At 45.1% G+C, this 20,490-nt stretch overlaps 1 protein-coding gene across 1 annotated transcript in view; it reads left to right on the top strand.

The window, feature by feature from the left end:
• The window catches only part of LOC126335742 (uncharacterized), a 513,925-nt gene that overhangs the window by 174,883 nt on the left and 318,552 nt on the right, over window positions 1-20,490 (top strand). The window contains exon 3 of the mRNA XM_049999199.1: window positions 18,876-19,018. Within this exon, the coding sequence (XP_049855156.1) occupies window positions 18,876-19,018 (143 nt within the window). The remainder of the gene's footprint in view (window positions 1-18,875; window positions 19,019-20,490) is intronic.

The raw sequence follows: 20,490 nt of genomic DNA, 5'->3' as shown, positions 1-20,490 counted from the left end.
GGCCAGGGTAGTTGACTTACACCTTCTAGAGCACGTTGGGTGGCACGGGATACATGCGGACGTGCATTGTCCTGTTGGAACAGCAAGTTCCCTTGCCGGTCTAGGAATGGTAGAACGATGGGTTCGATGACGGTTTGGATGTACCGTGCACTATTCAGTGTCCCCTCGACGATCACCAGAGGTGTACGGCCAGTGTAGGAGATCGCTCCCCACACCATGATGCCGGGGAGTTGGCCCTGTGTGCCTCGGTCGTATGCAGTCCTGATTGTGGCACTCACCTGCACGGCGCCAAACACGCATACGACCATCATTGGCACCAAGGCAGAAGCGACTCTCATCGCTGAAGACAACACGTCTCCATTCGTCCCTCCATTCACGCCTGTCGCGACACCACTGGAGGCGGGCTGCACGATGTTGGGGCGTGAGCGGAAGACGGCCTAACGGTGTGCGGGACCGTAGCCCAGCTTCATGGAGACGATTACGAATGGTCCTCGCCGATACCCCAGGAGCAACAGTGTCCCTAATTTGCTGGGAAGTGGCGGTGCGGTCCCCTACGGCACTGCGTAGGATCCTACGGTGTTGGCGTGCATCCGTGCGTCGCTGCGGTCCGGTCCCAGGTCGACGGGCACGTGCACTTTCCGCCGACCACTGGCGACAACATCGATGTACTGTGGAGACCTCACGCCCCACGTGTTGAGCAATTCGGCGGTACGTCCACACGGCCTCCCGCATGCCCACTATACGCCCTAGCTCAAAGTTCGTCAACTGCACATACGGTTCACGTCCACGCTGTCGCGGCATGCTACCAGTGTTAAAGACTGCGATGGAGCTCCGTATGCCACGGCAAACTGGCTGACACTGACGGCGGCGGTGAACAAGTTCTGCGCAGCTAGCGCCATTCGACGGCCAACACCGCGGTTCCTGGTGTGTCCGCTGTGCCGTGCGTGTGATCATTGCTTGTACAGCCCTCTCGCAGTGTCCGGAGCAAGTATGGTGGGTCTGACACACCGGTGTCAATGTGTCCTTTTTTCCATTTCCAGGAGTGTAGTTGTCGGTATCGGGGTGTACACTCAAGTGTGCTATGACTGTCCTGGAGAAATTGCCAGTAATCAACCACCGTCTTCTCATCATCTCGAATGAGGTAGTGTATGGACATGTCTTTAAACCATGTGAGAGCGTGAGTCTTGGCAGGTGGGAAATAAGTATCCTCTGGACAAAGGAGGAGCCGTGGCTAAATTGTGCGAGGAGCGATACGTTGGTAGCAGGCGAGGATCTTCTGCACTAGCAGCCATACCTCTAGCGCCGATCCACATGTTAAACGGTGTTCGTCAGTATCCACGGGGTGGCAACGTGGGCAAAGGGGGGAATCCGTCATCCCCATAGCGTGCAGTCTTTGTCGTGTTACAAACTTCCCGTTCACCACCTGGTACCACGGGGCTCGTACCCGCGTGGAGAGGAACGGCTTCTGGACCGCTCTCCACACTGCAGGCCATAGGGTCGTAGGGCTCTTCCTCTCAATCACATTGCGAGGGAGGGACCTTAGCAGCAGTCTGTAAACGTCTCTCGTCTTGGGAGTGCGAGTGTTGGGAAGGTCTGGGTGCACGTAACTATACTCAAGAATAAATGCCGAGAGGTGCGAGAGTGAGGGTGTAATGTGCGCAACCGTGATAGGTGGCAGAAGAGACGCCGGCAGCAATTCCTCTAACAGATGTCCTGCAAGGGAAGCTTTTTTGTGTGTCCACAATTTCATCATTGTGCTCAACTATAACGCTGTAGCTCTCGCTCGTACATTTATAAGTCCCAGTCCGCCATCACGCGGAGGGAGAGTGAGTGTTTCGTAGCGGACTTTGAATAGGTGTCCGGCGGTAAGGTAATATCCAAACGCTGCTTGCAGTCTGTGTGCCATCGCTGTCGATATCGGTAGGACCTGGGCCATGTGGATCATCTTAGTCGCCACGTGAAGGTTGAGGTATCCCATACGCTGTAGGAGGTCCATCCGTTGAAGTAAGTTCCGGCGAACTTCTGTGCGTATTGCCTGTAGTAATCGTGCATAGTTCATGGCAGCCGTGCGGCGCACATCCTGTGTAAATGTTATGCCCAAGAACCGGATCTTGTTAACGAGTGGGAGTGGAGCTAAAGCGTCCTCCTGTAGACCTCTCCCAGTGGGCATCGCTGCCCACTCAGCCACATTCATGAGGCTGCCCGCTGCCAATCCATAGCGATTGATCCATTGTATCACCAAGCGTACCTCGTCACCAGATCTGACAAGAAATAGGTCATCAGCTTATATCCTGCAGTGAAAGGTGTGATCCCTCGATGACATGCCCGAGAGCCTGTTTTTCAACCCTCCGACAAGTGGTTCGAGTGCGATCGCGTAAAGGATCATGGAGAGTGGGCATCCTTGGCGAACTGACCGTCGGATCGGAAAGGGACCCGCAATCCGTCCATTCACCAGTACACGGGATGCAGCTCCACGGAAAAGGCGCTTAAAGATGCCGAGAAAGTCAGGCGGGAAGCCCATGCGGACCATTACGGACTGAAGGAACTTGTGGTGAACTCTGTCGAAGGCGTGGTCGAAATCAATGGAGATCAGAGCAGCTCGAAGGCGACAGAATGTGGCGATGGTTATTAAATCCCTGCATTTGCTGGTTGCCGTTTGGACACGCTGAGTTACCGTGCCGGCAGTCCATCTGAACCACCGAGGACACAGATGAACAGCACGACTACAAGGACTTATCCCTTGCACGCTTCCCGTGAGACCCACATTTTCAACTGTCCACAATCTACATACCTAATGTACCTAATAGAAATTTGCCCATCCACTCATTACTCGCACACACTAAGGTGACAGTTGGGAATGTGGGTCTCACGGGAGTCGTGCGAGAGATAAGTCCGTGCAGTAGCGGTATTCGTCTGTGTCCTCAGTAGCTCAGATGGACAGAGCGTCTGCCATGTAAGCAGGAGATCCCGGGTTCGAGTCCCGGTAGAGGCACGTATTTTCAGCTGTCCCCATTGAGGTATATTGACAACACCTGTCGGTAAGGTGAGGGTTTAAATTAATTATCAGAGACTGCAATATATTCAGCAAATAACTGAGGATATAGATTGCAATTGATACTCTGAAATGAAAATGTTGCAACAGGATAGTAATTTGTGGCGGGCCGCATCAAAACAGTCAGAAGAGTGATGACGGAAAAAAAAGAAAAAATCCATGGAATACTGTGGGAGCTATTTTCCATTCCAGCCAACTTCAGTCGTTGCACACATTTCTCGAACTGTGTCGTGCTCTTGTCCATCTGTAGGTCACATGATATTCAACCCCATGTAGTACGTATCGGAGACAGTACAGCACCGCTGGCTGGGGGACACCGACGGGTTATTCAGCCGCCTAATTGGGAAGAGTTTTCTTCATCTACACACAAAGACTCTGTGTGTATGAGAGAGTATTTGTCGAACGTAAGTTACAGTAGTGGATGTATTCATATTACAGTTTCACATTTGTGTCGTGTGACGAGAGAAGGGAGAGGGTGAAACCCTTTGTTTGCACGTAGCCTACTCCTCCCTACTAACACCATCAGACGGGCGGATCACGTTCAACAGTGTCACAAGCTCGTACTTCATGAGACACTGAGGAGAGATTAGTAATTTAATTCAGGACATTGGCGCACAGTTTGTAGATCAGGAACTTTACGCTACCATCTCTCCTCCCTTGTTCGACAAACATTGTGGTGAATTTCATTTAAACCCCTAGTATTTGAATAAGTGGCTATCCCTGAGCCGAGGCGAGTTTCACGACCTCAACTATGGAGTCGAAAGTCTACTCCCGTGTGCCAGCAGGCTACTAAAGCTACTGCCAGAGCCATTCAATAAGCGACCCGTGTAGGGAGGAAAAGAGTCCCCGACACCTCGAACGCCGATGGGCGTGTTCTATGTGCAGTTGTCAGTGTAGGGGAAATCACAGCTGGTGATATTCCTATCTATTATCACACACGCTACGACCTACACCGAGGTGACAAAAGTCATGGGATAGCGATATGCACATACTCAGAAGTTGGTAGTATCGCATACACAAAGTATGAAAGGGTAGCGCATTGGCGGAACTGTGATTTACGCTCTTGTGTAAAGGTTTCCGATGTGATAATGGCCGCACGACGGGAATTAATAGACTCTGAACGCGGAATGGTAGTTGGACCTAGACGCATAGGACATTCCTTTTCGGAAAACGTTTGGGAATTCAGTATTCCGAGATCCACAGTGTCAAGAGCGTGCCGAGAGTATCAAATTTCAGCCAGTACCTATCACCACGGGCAACGCAGTGGCCGGCGGCCTTTACATAACGACCGAGAGCAGTGACGTTTGCATAGAGCTGTCAGTGCTAGCGCACAAGCAAACTGTGTTATATAAAAAAAAAAAAAAAAAAAAAAAAAAAAAAAAAGCAGAAATCAAAGCGGAACGTACGACGAACGTATCCGTTAGGACAGTGCGCGGAGAAATTGGTGTTAATGAACCATGGCAGCAGACGGTGGACGCGAGTGCCGTTGCTAACTGCAATATATCGCCTGCAGCGCCTCTCCTGGGCTCTTGACCATATCGGTTGGAGCCTAGACGACCGGAAAGCCGCTGCATGTTCAAATGAGCCCCAACTTCATTTTGTAAAACCTGATTGTAGGGTTCGAGTGGAGCTCAGACCCCACGAAGCCACAGCCCCAAGTTGTCAACAAGGCACTGTGCAAACTGGTGGTGGCTCCGTAATGGTGTGGGTTGTGTTTACATGGGATCGACTGGATCCACTCGTTCAACTAAATTGATAATTGACTGGAAATGGCTATGTTTGGCTACTTGGAGACCAATTGTAGCCATTAATGGATTTCATATTCCCAAAGTACGATGGCGGTTTTATGGATGACAATGCGCCATGTTACCAGAACGCAGTTGTTCGTGATTTGTTTGAAAAAGTACCTGACAATTCGAGCGAGTGATTTGGCCTCACATCACCCAACATAATCCCATCGATTACTTATGGGACATAATCTGGAGGTCAGTTCGGTACAAAATTCTGCACCGACAACCGGCCGCGGTGGTCTCGCGGTTCTAGGCGCGCATTCCGGAACCGCGCGACTGCTACGGTCGCAGGTTCGAATGCTGCCTCGGGCATGGATGTGTGTGATGTCCTTAGGTTAGTTAGGATTAAGTAGTTCTAAGTTCTAGGGGACTGATGACCACAGTAGTTAAGTCCCATAGTGCTCAGAGCCATTTTTTCTGCACCGACAACACTTTCGCAATTGTGGACGGCTATAGAGGCAGCATAGCCCAATATTTCTGCAGGGGACTTCCAACGGCTTGTTGAGACCGGGCCACGTCGAGTTACTCCACTGCGTCAGACAAAAGAATATCCGATATAATAATAGGAGGTATGTCATGACTCTTATCACCTCGGTGTACATTGGTGTAACGTCGACTGTTGCTCTCTTTTCGACTTTTTAGAAGCTTCCGAAGATGTCAGTCCCATAACCGGGTGAAACTCTCAAGAAAGTCCTTCCTTGTGTTATTGTTCAACAACTTTGTCACAATGGCTTGAATGTCGGTCATTCCATCAAAGCGTTGACCCTTCATGTCAATTTTTGCACTCTATCATTTTGAGGTTCGTTTATGTTCATAACACCACGTCCCGTCACTTGTGATGACTTTTCCAGAAAATACTGTTCGCGCCTTGCATTTCAGTGAGGTCAAGCAGGTGTTGGGAATCACGTTGAGTGGGGTTATGCTTTTTCTCGTCCTCAAAAAACTTTGGAAAATGTCTTGAACATCTGATATAGATATTGCTCCATCGCGATTTATGACAGAAAACTCTTGACACACTTTGGTCGCATTTCCAGGACTTAACGCTGCCTGTTCACAGCACGTCCATTGTTCATTGTCCACTCTAGCTACTACCGTTGTTACTGCGCTGATACCACTCGTGCGCCAGAAATAAACTCAAACTCGGAATGTTTTGGATGAACGTTGTACGTGCACCAACAGTTGCTCGTTTACATTAGCTCACTGTACTTGATAATAATGGGACTACATGCTTCTTCCGTTATAGTTTCTAAGGACCGCGTCCCAATTCCACTTTTTGTCCTTTGTTGTTCTTTCCTAACGTTCCAGTGTTCCTTCTCGTTTTGCTGTGTTTCTTTATCCAGCATTCAGATTTCTTTTGCACCAGTTTTGTTTCCCCCTACCTTCCAATTTTAATATTTATTCCCTCACTTTCGGATAGAACTTCTTCTCGAACATTATTCCTTTCCAATTCTTTACTAATCTCTTGAAGCCAGGTGTCGTTAATTTCATTTTCCTAAGATACTTAAAGATCTCAGTGAGTCTGTCTTCATCTGTTCTGTTTATAGTCATTACACTACTGGCCATTAAAATTGCTACACCACGAGGATGACGTGCAACAGACGCGAAATTTAACCGACAGGAAGAAGATGCTGTGATATGCAAATGATTAGATTTTCAGAGCATAACGTGCTGACACGAGGAAAGTTTCCAACGGATTTCTCATACACAAACAGCAGTTGACCGCCGTTGCCTGGTGAAACGTTGTTGTGATGCCTCGTGTAAGGTGAAGAAATGCATACCATCACGTTTCCGACTTTGATAAAGGTCGGATTGTAGCCTATCGCGATTGCGGTTTGTCGTATCACGACATTGCTGCTCGAGTTGGTCGAGATCCAATGACTGTTAGCAGAATATGGAATCGGTGGGTTCAGGAGGGTAATAAGGCCCCCCCTGCTGGATCCCAACGGCCTCGAATCACTAGCAGACGAGATGACAGGCATCTTATCCACATGGCTGTAATGGATCGTGCAGCCACGTCTCGATGCCTGAGTCAACAGATGGGGACGTTTGCAAGACAACAACCATCTGCACGAACAGTTCGACGACGTTTGCAGCAGCATTGACTATCAGCTCAGAGTCCATGGCTACAGTTATCCTTGACGCTGTGTCACAGACAGGAGTGCCTGCGATGGTATACTCAACGATGAACCTGGGTGCACGAACGGCAAAACGTCATTTTTTTTTGATGAACCCTGATTCTGTTTACAGCATCATGATGGTCATATCCGTGTTCTGCGACATCGCGGTGACGCACATTGGAACCGTGTATTCGTCATCGCCATACTGGCGTATCACTCGGCGTGATGGTATGGGGTGCCATTGGTTACACGTCTCGATCACCTCTTGTTCACATTGATTGCACTTTGAACAGTGGACGTTAAATTTCAGATGTGTTACGAACCGTGGCTGTACCCTTCGTTCGATCCATGCGAAACCCTACATTTCATCAGAATAATGCACGTTCACATGTTGCAGGTCCTGTACGGGCCTTTCTGGGTACAGAAAATGTTCGACTGCTGCACTGGCCAGCACATTCTCCAGATCTCTCACCAATTGAAAACGTCTGGTCAATGGTGGCCGAGCAACTGGCTCGTCACAATACGCCAGTCACTGCTCTTGGTGAACTGTGGTATCGTGTTGAAGCTGCATGGGCAGCTGTACCTGTCCACGCCATCCAAGCTCTGTTTGACTCAATGCCCAGGCATACCAAGGCCGTTATTACAGCCAGAGGTCGCTGTTCTGGGTACTGATTTCTCAGGATGTATGTACCCAAATTGCGTGAAAATCTAATCACATGTCAGTTCTAGTATAATATATTTGTCCAATGAATACCCGTTTATCATCTGCATTTCTTCTTGGTGTAGCACTTTTAATGGCCAGTAGTGTATATGTATATTTCACATCAGAGACTGCATTTTTGGATATAGTCTACGCTCTTTCAGGTTATTTCCAGCCTGGCCTAGTAACTTGGTTGATTTTACAATACTTTCGCTGGCTGACTGCCGCAGCCTCTGCTCCATCGCAGCTGCCTCTCCCCGATAGCGGCTGTAGCGACACCTGTTACGTTTTCACAGAGCCTTGCTGACATGAGCACTTCCTGACCTAGCTCCACCCATATCCGAATAAGCTCAGCCGTCGTGCCATGCACTGCCCCTACCGATGCGCTGAAGTTTAGTTCAAATATTCACATGTGTGTGAATTCCTAATGACCAATCTGCTGAGGTCATCGGTCCCTAGACCTACACGCCAATTAAACTAACTTGTGCTAAGAACAACACACACACCCATGCCCGAGGGAGGGCTCGAACCTCCGCCGTAACATGGCGCCTCAAACCGCGCGGCCACTCCGTGCGACAAGATTAATCAGTCACTGCTCACGCAGATCCAGCGCTGGCTCCCAGATGAAGTTGCCGCTTCAGTCCTGCACGCCAGACTGCAACTCCCTCGGACAGTACTTCTCACACTGCTGTGGCACTGTGCTCGGCGATTGGAAGATAAGCGCAACGCCGGGCTCGCCAGAAGCATGTGAGTTGTGATGGCGTGAACAGCTTTGTGGGGCAGGAATTCATAGTGAGAATACACTTCTAAGCGCAAAAAGGTGATGAAAATACCAATGTGCGTCATACATTCGCAGCTCTACTGAATAAAAAGAAATAGCTGATTTTCTGTTTAAGTGAGGACAAAAGCTTCCACCCAGATTGAACAATTAAACTGACAGTGTGTAAGAATAACCCAAGAAGAAGAAACCAGTTCTGGACTCTGTCATCCAGCCCTAACATTGTATAAGGTAGGATCAACATTATTTACTATCATGTGGTAAGGATCCACTAATCACCGACGCGTTATTACATTTCACGTAACATTCCAGTGAAGGGATTTCTTGGATGATGAGCAAGCAACCCAGTACAGAGACGAAGTCGAAGAGGGGAACTTTCTTGTTTTAATGGTATGAAGTATTTTACAGAGTGGTGGGAAACTTGTGGACCAACGCTGTCAGCTAATAGTATAGGACTGAGTACCTGGCCATTGGCGGCGTATAACCGACGCCCCGGTGGAGGAACCCGTCAAGGATGCTACTGGCGTCAAAGAGAAAATTACCCACGGCTGCCGCGGAAATGAATACAAAACACCAAAAAAATAAAGAGATGGTTCTGTTATGACTGAACAGCGCCGAGATTTTCTTTAGTTGAATTTTGATTGTGATTAAGTAGTCAGTGATTTGACGGCGCATTTGTATGGCTTACGTGAAAATATAAACGTAAGATTATTACTGGCTTGTGCACGTAATTTAGTAGTTTAAACAGTACCGCTGTGACTGGATGAACTGATTAATTTCTTACCGTAGGCTCTTTCAGTCAAGTTCTGGTGAATTTCCTCACGATAACTCAATTAGTAATTATTTTACAATTTATACTATACATATTTGGGAAGGTGAACTATTCCTTGACTTCTGTGAATTTTCCTCGTATGTGTTTGAAATGGTAAGGTATTACATTCGATTGCTTCTGATTAGTCAGTCAGGTGTTACTCACGATTAGCAAAAAATGGTTTATGTGTGCAGGATTACATTTTTGTAGTTTAGCCCCTGGTTTCGTGGGTTCGTCTGAGCTGGTACTTACAACTAGAAGCCCCTTGGTTTCATATGGGTCGGACTGTGGACAGAACAGCTACTCCCAAAACAAATACAAGACCACAATATCTAATACACGTTTGTTTACAAGTGCTTTCTCAGCGATTTCAGAAGGCGACTGGATGAAAACTACAAGCATATCTGCAGGCACAAACTAATTCTATATGGCTACACGGAGAGGATGATTAGTCTACATGCTCTGACACGCATGCCTCCTAATGCAGCTACGCCACGGTGCGTATTACACCTCGAAACCTGTAGAGAGACTCTATCAACTGTCACGAGTCATATTTCTGTATATATTGTGGTTTTCGAGCTGTCGTCTCTCTTGTAGCACTTTTGAGATTTTATCGTAGCGTAAACAGTAAGTTACGAATTTATTTAACAATCCCATCCTCAACTGCAAAATGCTGATTTTGGTATCGGGTTTAAGTGGAAATTCTCAGAAAAAGAAACACACCAAACTTAATTTTCTAAACATCTGCAAATGGCGCAAATTATCAATCCGGTTTCCTAATTTGTAGCAATGGGTGCACGAGTTGTATTTTAGTTGTTACATCACTATTTGCAGGCATTTCAGTACAGCTTTTTCACTCCTTTCCCAACCCTGCACAGCTTGCACAAACCCACATTTTGCGCTTCATTCATTTGATCATTTTCTCTATTTAATCCTTCTCTAACAACTCATTCTTTATTTCTCTGTTTGCCGAATGAGTTTCTGTGGTGTGGTAAGAGTAAGGTGGTTCAAATCACTACCCCGACATTCAGATTTAGATTTTACGTAGTTCAGGAGAACGGCTCTTCAAATCTCCACCGACACAAGATTTAGGTTTTACGTAGTAAATCTATTACGTAAAATACGTGGTTGTTTCCTTTGAAAAGGACATATCCGATTTCCTTCCCCATCTCTCCTTAAATCTAGCTGCTAGCGACATAGTCTTCGAACATTAAACCTTAATTTCCCGTCTTTGCTTCAATGCTGCAGCCCCCGTCAGAGTTCATTTAGATAGTGGGAAATTCAAGACTGATCGAGAAATTACTAACGAGATTGCGTATCACCAAAACTATTTTCAGCGGCCCTAGAGGACGTTTCCAGATCAGTAAACGGGGGAAGTGAAGAAGGAATGTGTCTACCGGAATATATCTCAACCATCTTCATTTGACGGATGGCAATGTACAGTTTGCCTCTAGTGCACTTAAGCTCCAACAAACAAATAGAAGAACGTTAAGAGCAATACTTTCAAAGCGACTAGAATAGTAGGTAACTGACATTCATCATTTGGATTCCAGAAGGGGCGTCTCCACTGAACATTTTTATGACCTACTTAAGTTATTGGACCGAGCAAATCATAACATTTTTTCAAGAGCCTAAAGCTTCTGGATTTTGCATTGCAATGAATAAGTGGTTCATTCATATCTACTTGATAGTAAGCAAAGGAAGGAAAATGTTACATACGTCATGGAGCACTCACGATGAATCTTCTTTTGAGAGAGGAACATATTAATACTGATGTTCCACGAGGTTCAGATCTAGGATCATCCTTGTTTGTTCCGTGTATAAATGACCTCCCATCTTACTCTGATAAAACACAGTCGCCGCAACAGAGTCATTAATGAATGAAATATAAAAAAGTGTCATTAATTTGTTCTTGCTGGATGGTTTGTGACCTAACCTAGATAAGAAAAGTTCATTCAGCTCCGTAGAAGATAAAATATGTTCATCATGAATATCAACAGGTCACTCGGAAAACTAAATATGAAGCACTGATTCTTAAACATTTCCTGGGACTGCATACTGATCATAGCATGAATTGGAAACAATACTGCCGGCCGCTGTGACCGAGCGGTTCCAGATGCTTCAGTCCGGAACCGCGCCGCCGCTACGGTTGCAGATTCGAATCCTGCCTCGGCCATGGATGTGTGTGATGTCCTTAGGTTAATTAGTCCCATACTGCTTAGAGCCATTTGAACCATTTTTGAAACAATATTTCAGACATACTTGAGATCAGAAAAATTTGGTCTGTGTGTAATTGTTAATTTGGTGACGAAATCATTACAAAATAAGCCTATTTTGCAGTCGAATAACTGTGCCTGCTGCAGATGATGATGTAAAACTGTCAGCTAACATCAGCGTCAACAACAGATTTCTGAAAACGATGAAACGTTATATGTGCATCGCTTTTCGCTTATGTCATTTTTAAGGAAGCTAGGAGCCCGTGCTCTCCAATACAATGTTACATGGTTATTTTTGTAATCATACTTGTGAGGCGGGCCTTCTTCCCAAACTTTGATCCGTAGATGTGTTTACATCAACCACAATGCATATAACTACGAATTAAATATTAACGCCCACCCCCCCCCCCCCCTTTCTCTCTAACATGTGTGTGTTTGTGAGTGAGTGTGTGTGTGTGTGTGTGTGTGCGTGTGTGCGTGTGTGTGTGTGTGTGTGTGTGTGTGTGTGTGTGTGTGTGTGTGTTGCCACCATGTGTCTGCATTCAGTAACTTTCCTCTAGCTACAATTTTACCATAAAAATTTCATCTGGTTCCTGCGTACGTGTTTTTGCAGAGGTGGGGGTCAATGTCTGTAGAGGTACAATTTCGTCCAGTTAGTAAACAATTACTCAGGCTAGTTGCCAGAAAAAACTGACGGATGCATTAAACTTGTTTGTTTTTGCTTTCGATATTGCCTTCAGATTTAATATCCGCAGTGTTTATCAAGTACCAGAAGTTTACATATCCGTATAGACAGTGACTGTACGACTTTTTCCAGACTATCGAGCTTAGCCTTCAGTAGTCTCGCAAATAAACTTGAAAGAGTCAAATAGGAGAATGACACCACCACCAACATTATTAACGCTGTTACAGCCGTGCACATACCAGAACGCCATTTATGGTCTTAGTAGTTGGACGTTGGTTGAAAACTACTTATATCCGCGTCTGATGTACAACACGGCTTATCTCAAGAGAAAGATATCGAAAGTTCTACCTAAAAATGTAGAAAACCAAAACTATAGAATTGTGACGTGTGTAACGTCGAAGACGTTATAGAGACAAGAGACGGAAGGAGCAATATAGAGAAACTGAACGTTGAAATACATTTTTCCTATCTAAGGAATGCCGCAAATATCAAGACTTATCTGCATCTACATCATTACTCTGCAGTTTACATCTCAGTGTTGCAGAGAGTTTATGCAACCATTTGCAGACTATTTCTTGGCTGTTGCACTCTCGTGTATCACGTGGGACAAGAAACGTCTAAATCTTTCTGTGCGAGAGCTGAATTTCTCTTATTTTATTGTAACGACCATTTCTCCCTGTGTAAGTGGAAGTCAACAAACTATTTTCGCATTTGGAGGAGAAACTTGGAGACTGAAATTTCTCGAAGATTGCTCATAGCAAAGAAAAAAACGTTTATCTTCAATTTCTTCTCAATCCATATTCTGTACCCATTACACTGTTCATTCCATTCAACAGTAGTCCTTCTTCGCTTTCACTGAGGATAGTAATCCACGAGCAAATCTTATCATTGATATCCTTTCACGTTGAATTTTAATTCCACTCTTGAATCTTTCTTTTATTTCCATCATTGCTTCTTCAATGTATAGATTCAACAGCAGGCTCGTGTATCCCTGTCTTACAACATTTTTTAATACGAGCACTTCGTTCTTGGTCTCCCACTCATGTTGTTCCCTCTTGGTTCTTGTTTATATTATATAGTATCCCTCTTTCTCTATAGTTTACCGCTACCTTTCTTAAAATTTCAATCATCTTGTAATATTTTACATTGTCGAACACTTTTTCCAGGTCGACAAATCCTAAGAACGTGTCTTGATATTTATTCAGTCTTGCTTTCATTATCAACGGCATCGTCAGATCTGCCTCCCTGGTGCCTTTCTCTTTCCATCATCTAACATATCTTCAACTTTCTTTTCCTTTCTTATGTATATTATTCTTATCAACAACTAGATGCATAATAATTCTCTCACCTGTCGACTCTTGCTGTCTTCCGAATTGTATGGATGATGTTTTTTCGAAAGTCTAATGGTATACCTCCAGTCTCATACATTGTACACACCAACGTAAATAGACGTTTTGTTACCACTTCTCCCAATGATTTTAAAAATTGCAATGGAACGTTATCAACCCCTACTGACTTGCTAGATCTTATGTCCACCAAATCTCTCTTAAATTCTAATACCGGATCCCTACTCGCGTTTAACAGTGGAAATTCCATTACATTCTTACTTTTAATTTCACCGAAGTTTGTTTTGACCTATCTGTATTCTGAGTCTGTCCTGCTGATTATCAGTTCTCTTTCGATTTCTTCACTTTTTCATGCAGCCATTTCGCCTTAACTTCCCTGCACTTCCTACTTATTTAATTTCTAAGTGACCTGAGTTCTGTATTTCTGGGTTTCCCTGAATATTATTGTACTTTCTTCCTCCGTCGATCAGCTGAAGTACGAGTATTTCTTCTGTTTACCACGGTTTCCTCGAGATTACCTTCCTTGTACCTATATTTTTCATTCCAATATCTGTTATTCCGGGGTATCGACAAGCGCCGGCACGAAGGTCGCCCATTGCTTGCGACAACGTTGTAAATTCAAAGTTAAGTATTGTCAATCTTCTTTATTGTAATAAAACTTATTAATGTGATTTACTTGAATATTTGCATACCTATCCGAGGAATCAGCATCCTTTAGGCACCCTATAAGCGACGAGTAGGCAACACACCACATCTGTGACTGCCCTTTTTAGAGATGTCCATTCCTCTTCAACTGATCTGCCTATTGAGCTATTCATTATCGCAGTATCTATAGCCTCAGAGAATTTCAAATATATCTCTTCATTCCGTAGTATTGTTGTATCCCACTTCTTTGCACATTGTTTCTTCCTGATTAGTCTCTTAAACATCAGCCTGCTCTAACTAAATTGTGATTTGAATCTCTCCTCCTGGTTATGCCTTACAATCTAGTATTTGATTTCAGAATCTCTGCCTGACCACGATGTAATCTAACTATAATCTTTCCGCATCTCCTGGCCTTTTCCAAGTATGCCTTCCCCTCTCGTGATTCTCGAACAGAGTTTCGCTGCTGCCAGCGGAAATTTATTACAAAAACTCAAGTAGTTTGTCTCCTCTCTCGTTTCTACTACCAAACCCATAGTCTCCCCTAACACTTTCTTCTACTCCTTCCCCTACAACCACACTTCAATCCCCCATGACTATTAGGCTTTCATCTGCTTTTACATACCGAATTAACCGTTGAGTATCCTCATATTCCTTATCTATCTCTTCACCTTCTGCTTGCGACGTTGTAATGTGTACCTGGAGTATTGTGTTGGGCCGCCGTCGATTCTGATGAGAACAACCCTATCACAGTAACTCGCTCTCTCTCTCCTAACTTCCTATACATAGCAAGTCCTTCTACCATTAAATCATTTTCTGCTGCTGCTGATATTACCCTATACACGTCTGAACAGAAATCTTTGTCTTCTTTCCTTCACACTTCAGTAACACCCACTACATCTGGATTGAGCCTTAGCATTTTCCTCTTCAGAATTTTGATCTTCCTTACCATGTTCAAACTTCTGACATTCCACGCTCCGAACCGTAGAACGTTACCCTTTCACAGATTATGCAGTCTTTTTCTTATGGTCGCCTTCCCTCTGGCAGTCCTCTCCCCGAGATCCGAATAGGGGAAAATGCCGGAATCTTTTGCCAATCGAAAGATGGTCACGACACTTTTTCAGTTACAGGCACATGTCCTGTGGACACGCATAACGTTTCTTTAATGCAGTGGTTTCCATCCCCTTTTGCGTCTTCATGGCGCTGATGATTGCTGATTCTTCCGCCATTTGGGAGAATGTGGCAAGAGGATCCGCTCCTCGGCCCTCTTTGACACGGCCATTGTCAGAATGAGAGTGACTTCTTATGCCGGAAGTCGCAGGCCGCCATTGCTGGCGATTTTTATGGCTGATAATTTTTATTCTAAATTTAAGCAGTGTTGAGTTTCGAACCCGGACCGAGAACGTTTTTATTACTAGTGAAAGACGCTACCCTTTTGTTCCGCGATCTTTTTGTTCCTCCCTCATTTTTCTGGTTGTAAAGGAATTTATAAACAAGAAGTTCTTTTCCACTGCTATTTCTACCGTAAAAAAAAAGTAATATCTGCATCTCTTCAGGCGTTGGCCCCTGACTAAGCCTATCTCAACAGTTCTACCTAACCTCTTAGACTACGTATATTAGGTGGTTAAAATTTCAATCCATTCGAGTCTCAAGTCTATATCAACATCACTGTGATATGTGACCCAACAAGCACGAATATGCTATCGTCTTCATTGTGGCATGGAATCTAGTTAACAGCCTACGAATGTTATCTTCAGGAGTTTATTGCTATACCTGAAACACATTCTCTGTCAGCTCATAAGTAGTGTAATTTTGCTGTGTCATTCCACACATGCTCTATGGGCGATAAATCCTGGAGACTGGGCAGGCTACGAAAGGATTCGTTCATTCCTCAAGTGCATGTGTGATGAGAAATGCATTCTGGTAACTTCCATTATCCTACTGGAATGTGCCGTTTGGTACCCTGGTCATGAAGACTATAACATTCCATCATTGGAATGTGCCATTTGGTACCCTGGTCATGAAGACTATAAGATTCCATCATTGGAATGTGCCGTTTGGTACCCTGGTCATGAAGACTATAACATTCCATCATTGGAATGTGCCGTTTGGTACCCTGGTCATGAAGACTATAACATTCCATCATTGGAATGTTCCGTTTGGTACCCTGGTCATGAAGACTATAACATTCCATCATTGGAATGTGCCGTTTGGTACCCTGGTCATGAAGACTATAAGATTCCATCATTGGAATGTGCCGTTTGGTACCCTGGTCATGAAGACTATAACATTCCATCATTGGAATGTGCCGTTTGGTACCCTGGTCATGAAGACTATAACATTCCATCATTGGAATGTGCCGTTTGGTACCCTGGTCATGAAGACTATAACATTCCATCATTATCGTATAGGATATAACATCAGCATTTACCATTTGTGCTTCACAGTGGGCACCGTTTAGGAGTTACCAAATCAGCAATTGTCATAATTAACTTCACACCACGCTATTATTTGGAAGTTGGAGAGGCTGCGTCGTCTGCGAGCACGTTGGCATCAACCTGACCGCCATAGACCGTAGCGAGATTCATCTCCGAACAGAATCCCACTCAGTGTCCCAGTTGACTGTGGACCAACACTGTACGAGCCTCTCTTATCTGTGGTACTGTAGTTAGAGATCTCAACCCAATCCCCGATGGATCAGGCTTGTACACTCTGCTTGTAATCTGTGCCCGGAATTCAGCTGTAATCGTTCGTCTATTAATCAGAGCCAGTAGAACAGTCTTACGATCTTCTCGTGGAGTAATCCTTCTGCTTGAACCAGTGCCTGTTCTTCCCGCCTCACTGTTGTCCTGCGTCCGTCTCGTCAGTGTCCGTCTAGAGTCATTGCACTGTAGGTGAACCACTCATCACAATGACTCGAACTCTCTCAAAGTCGGAAAGATTGTGATAAGCTGCACGTCCATGGCCTATAGACATACTTCGTTGCTTCGCCTGAGAAGTTCCGGTAACGTTACACACTCCCAATAGTCGTCATAAGCTCAGGCACCATTCTTCATCTGTAAAATGGCATTTTAACACATAAGCTTACGTGAGGATGAAATTTTAATCCACAAGTTCCACATATATCGAATTGTAGTACTTTTGGTAGCGTTCGGTCAATTTGTTCATCTACATCTACATCCATACTCCGCAAGCCACCTGACGGTGTGTGGCGGAGGGTACCCTCTATCGGTTCTCCCTTCTATTCCAGTCTCGTGTTGTTCGTGGAAAGAAGGATTGTCGGTATGCTTCTGTGTGGGCTCTAATCTCTCTGATTTTATCCTCATGGTCTCTTCGCGAGATATACGTAGGAGGGAGAAGTATACTGCTTGACTCTTCGGTGAAGGTATGTTCTCGAAACTTTAACAAAAGCCCGTACCGAGCTACTGAGCGTCTCTCCTGCAGAGTCTTCCGCTGGAGTTTATCTATCATCTCCGTAACGCTTTCGCGATTACTAAATGATCCTGTAACGAAACGCGCTGCTCTCCGTTGGATCTTCTCTATCTCTTCTATCAACCCTATCTGGTACGGATCCCACACTGCTGAGCAGTATTCAAGCAGTGGGCGAACAAGCGTACTGTAACCTACTTCCTTTGTTGTCGGATTGCATTTCCTTAGGATTCTTCCAATGAATCTCAGTCTGGCATCTGCTTTACCGACGATCAACTTTATATGATCATTCCATTTTAAATCACTCCGAATGTGTACTCCCAGATAATTTATGGAATTAACTGCTTCCAGTTTTTGACCTGCTATTTTGTAGCTAAATGATAAGGGATCTATCTTTCTATGTATTCGCAGCACATTACACTTTTCTACATTGAGATTCAATTGCCATTCCGTGCACCATGCGTCAATTCGCTGCAGATCCTCAGTGATCTTCCGATGTCATCCACCAGGTCATTTATGTATATTGTGAATAGCAACGGTCCTATGACACTCCCCTGCGGCACACCTGAAATCACTCTTTCTTCGGAAGACTTCTCTCCATTGAGAATGACATGCTGCGTTCTGTTATCTAGGAACTCCTCAATCCAATCACACAATTGGTTTGATAGTCCGTATGCTCTTACTTTGTTCATTAAACGACTGTGGGGAACTGTGTTAAACGCCTTGCGGAAGTCAAGAAACACGCCATCTACCTGTGAACCCGTGTCTATGGACCTCTGAGTGTAGTGGACGAATAGCGCGAGCTGGGTTTCACACGACCGTCTCTTTCGAAACCCATGCTGATTCCTACAGAGTAGATTTCTAGTCTCCAGAAAAATCATTATACTCGAACATAATACGTGTTCCAAAATTCTACAACTGATCGACGTTAGAGATATAGGTCTATAGTTCTGCACATCTGTTCGACGTCCCTTCTTGAAAACGGGGATGACCTGTGCCCTTTTCCAATCCTTTGGAACTATTCGCTCTTCTAGAGACCTACGGTACACCTCGCGTACTCTGTGTAAAATCGAACTGGTATCCCATCAGGTCCAGCGGCCTTTCCCATTTTGAGCGATTTTAATTGTTTCTCTATCCCTCTGTCGTCTATTTCGATATCTACCGTTTTGTCATCTGTGCGACAATCTAGAGAAGGAACTACTGTGAAAGAGGTTTGTGTGTAGCACTTTCCATTTCGGTTAGTGTAGGCCAATAGGCAGCGCCGAAGCCTGGCCACATGCGTGACACGGATGTGGGTGTGCCTTTGCAGGTGGTCCTGGATCCTCTGGAGGCGGCAGCGTCTCTGCTGCAGAGTCCCGCCGGCTGTCGTTCCCAGAGGAGGAGCACGACGAGGAGGCGCGGCGATCCAGGAGCCTCGACGCCGACGCCATCACCAGCCAGCTCTCCGGGAAGGTCAGTCTCGTGGGCGCTGAGCCAGAGCGGATGGCCCATACGGTTCTAACACAATATCTGGAACATCTGGCCCATACGGCTCTAACACAACAGGCAGGAAAGCTGATCCATACAGTTCTAACATACAAAGGTGGAAAAGCTGGACCATACAATTATAACATGACAAACGGAGCATCTGGCCAATATGATTCTAACATAATGGCAAGAACAGCGGGGCCATACACCTGTAACATAAAGCCAGAACAGGTGGGTCATACTGAAAGTTTTCCGTCTGGTTATGTATCTTTACCTTTGTATCTCTCTTCCTCTCTTTCCTTCTAATCTTTCATTCTATCTGTGTTAGAGTGTGCCAGACATGTGTATGTCCAAGGCGACTCGTTTACACGTGCTTAGCCGCTTGGTTCAATGCTCGGAAGGATTGAATTTAGGGGGCTGGCCCGACGTCTAGTTATTATGTTAACTGTGGGCAACGGATAACGCGAGGGAGGGCTCAAGCAACCAAGTGGGCAAGTAAGTACATACCACGCACTAACATGATCTATAAGGACTCCACTTTGTTGATAACATTGCTCTCTACAAAGGACCCGGGTTTACAATAACCACTAAATCCATGACATCGAGTTTATAAGACACTTATTATCTACATTTCCAGAAACTTTACAAACTTAATAATTGCAGCAAACAAAGCCAAGTCAAATAACTTCTAGATTAGTCTCGCACTGAAGGTGCTTAAACTAACAGGCACATCGTTGCTACTTAAGCACTGGCAAAGAGGGTGGAACTACGTTTGCTACCCTTGTGCTCCGTCCGCTGGGGCAGTGATAGAAATTCGCACACAAAATTACTACTTGAACCGAATAACAAAAATTCTTTTCGCGGGAAAACGGGGGACAAAGCAGACACAAACGTCTCCCACATACACAAAAGAAAGCAAATTCTTAAAAAATAAAACACCCTGTGACATATGGCACACGCAAATAAACAATTAATAGCACTCGCAAGCATCCTCACCTTAACTAATTTCCAAGAACGAACTGGTAGCTCGCTGGCAGTGCAATTCGACACCACGTGGGTGACCGGTACCAACAGCTAATTTCTTTGTACTCTCCCCTCTGTTTGTTCTTGCTTTCCATTCTATACAATTATTCTCACACTCAACCTATTCTATATCAAAGTGCTACGACCACGTGTTAAGTCAACTAGGCGGGGTGAGGCCCCAGGTTACTTTAACATTGCAAAACGCTGCTTCTAAAACTGAAACTATACTACTTGTTTTAGAGCTATTGCTGCTCTCGTGTGCTGAAGGCACCAAGGGATTGCAGCACTATAAATGGATAACACGAGCCTCCATGCTCACCTCTGTAAAAGAACCCCTAACTGAAAACTTAAATAGTAGAGGCAAAATTTCTCAAAACATGAATGAATGGCCGTAACGACACGCTAACTAATTCAGTCCTGAAAAAGAGCGGATT

Source organism: Schistocerca gregaria, chromosome 2 (genome assembly GCF_023897955.1).
Source record: "Schistocerca gregaria isolate iqSchGreg1 chromosome 2, iqSchGreg1.2, whole genome shotgun sequence".
Classification (NCBI taxonomy): Eukaryota; Metazoa; Arthropoda; class Insecta; order Orthoptera; family Acrididae; genus Schistocerca; species Schistocerca gregaria.
The sequence above is the reverse complement of the archived record's forward strand: the minus strand, read 5'-3'. Positions and strand labels throughout refer to the sequence as shown.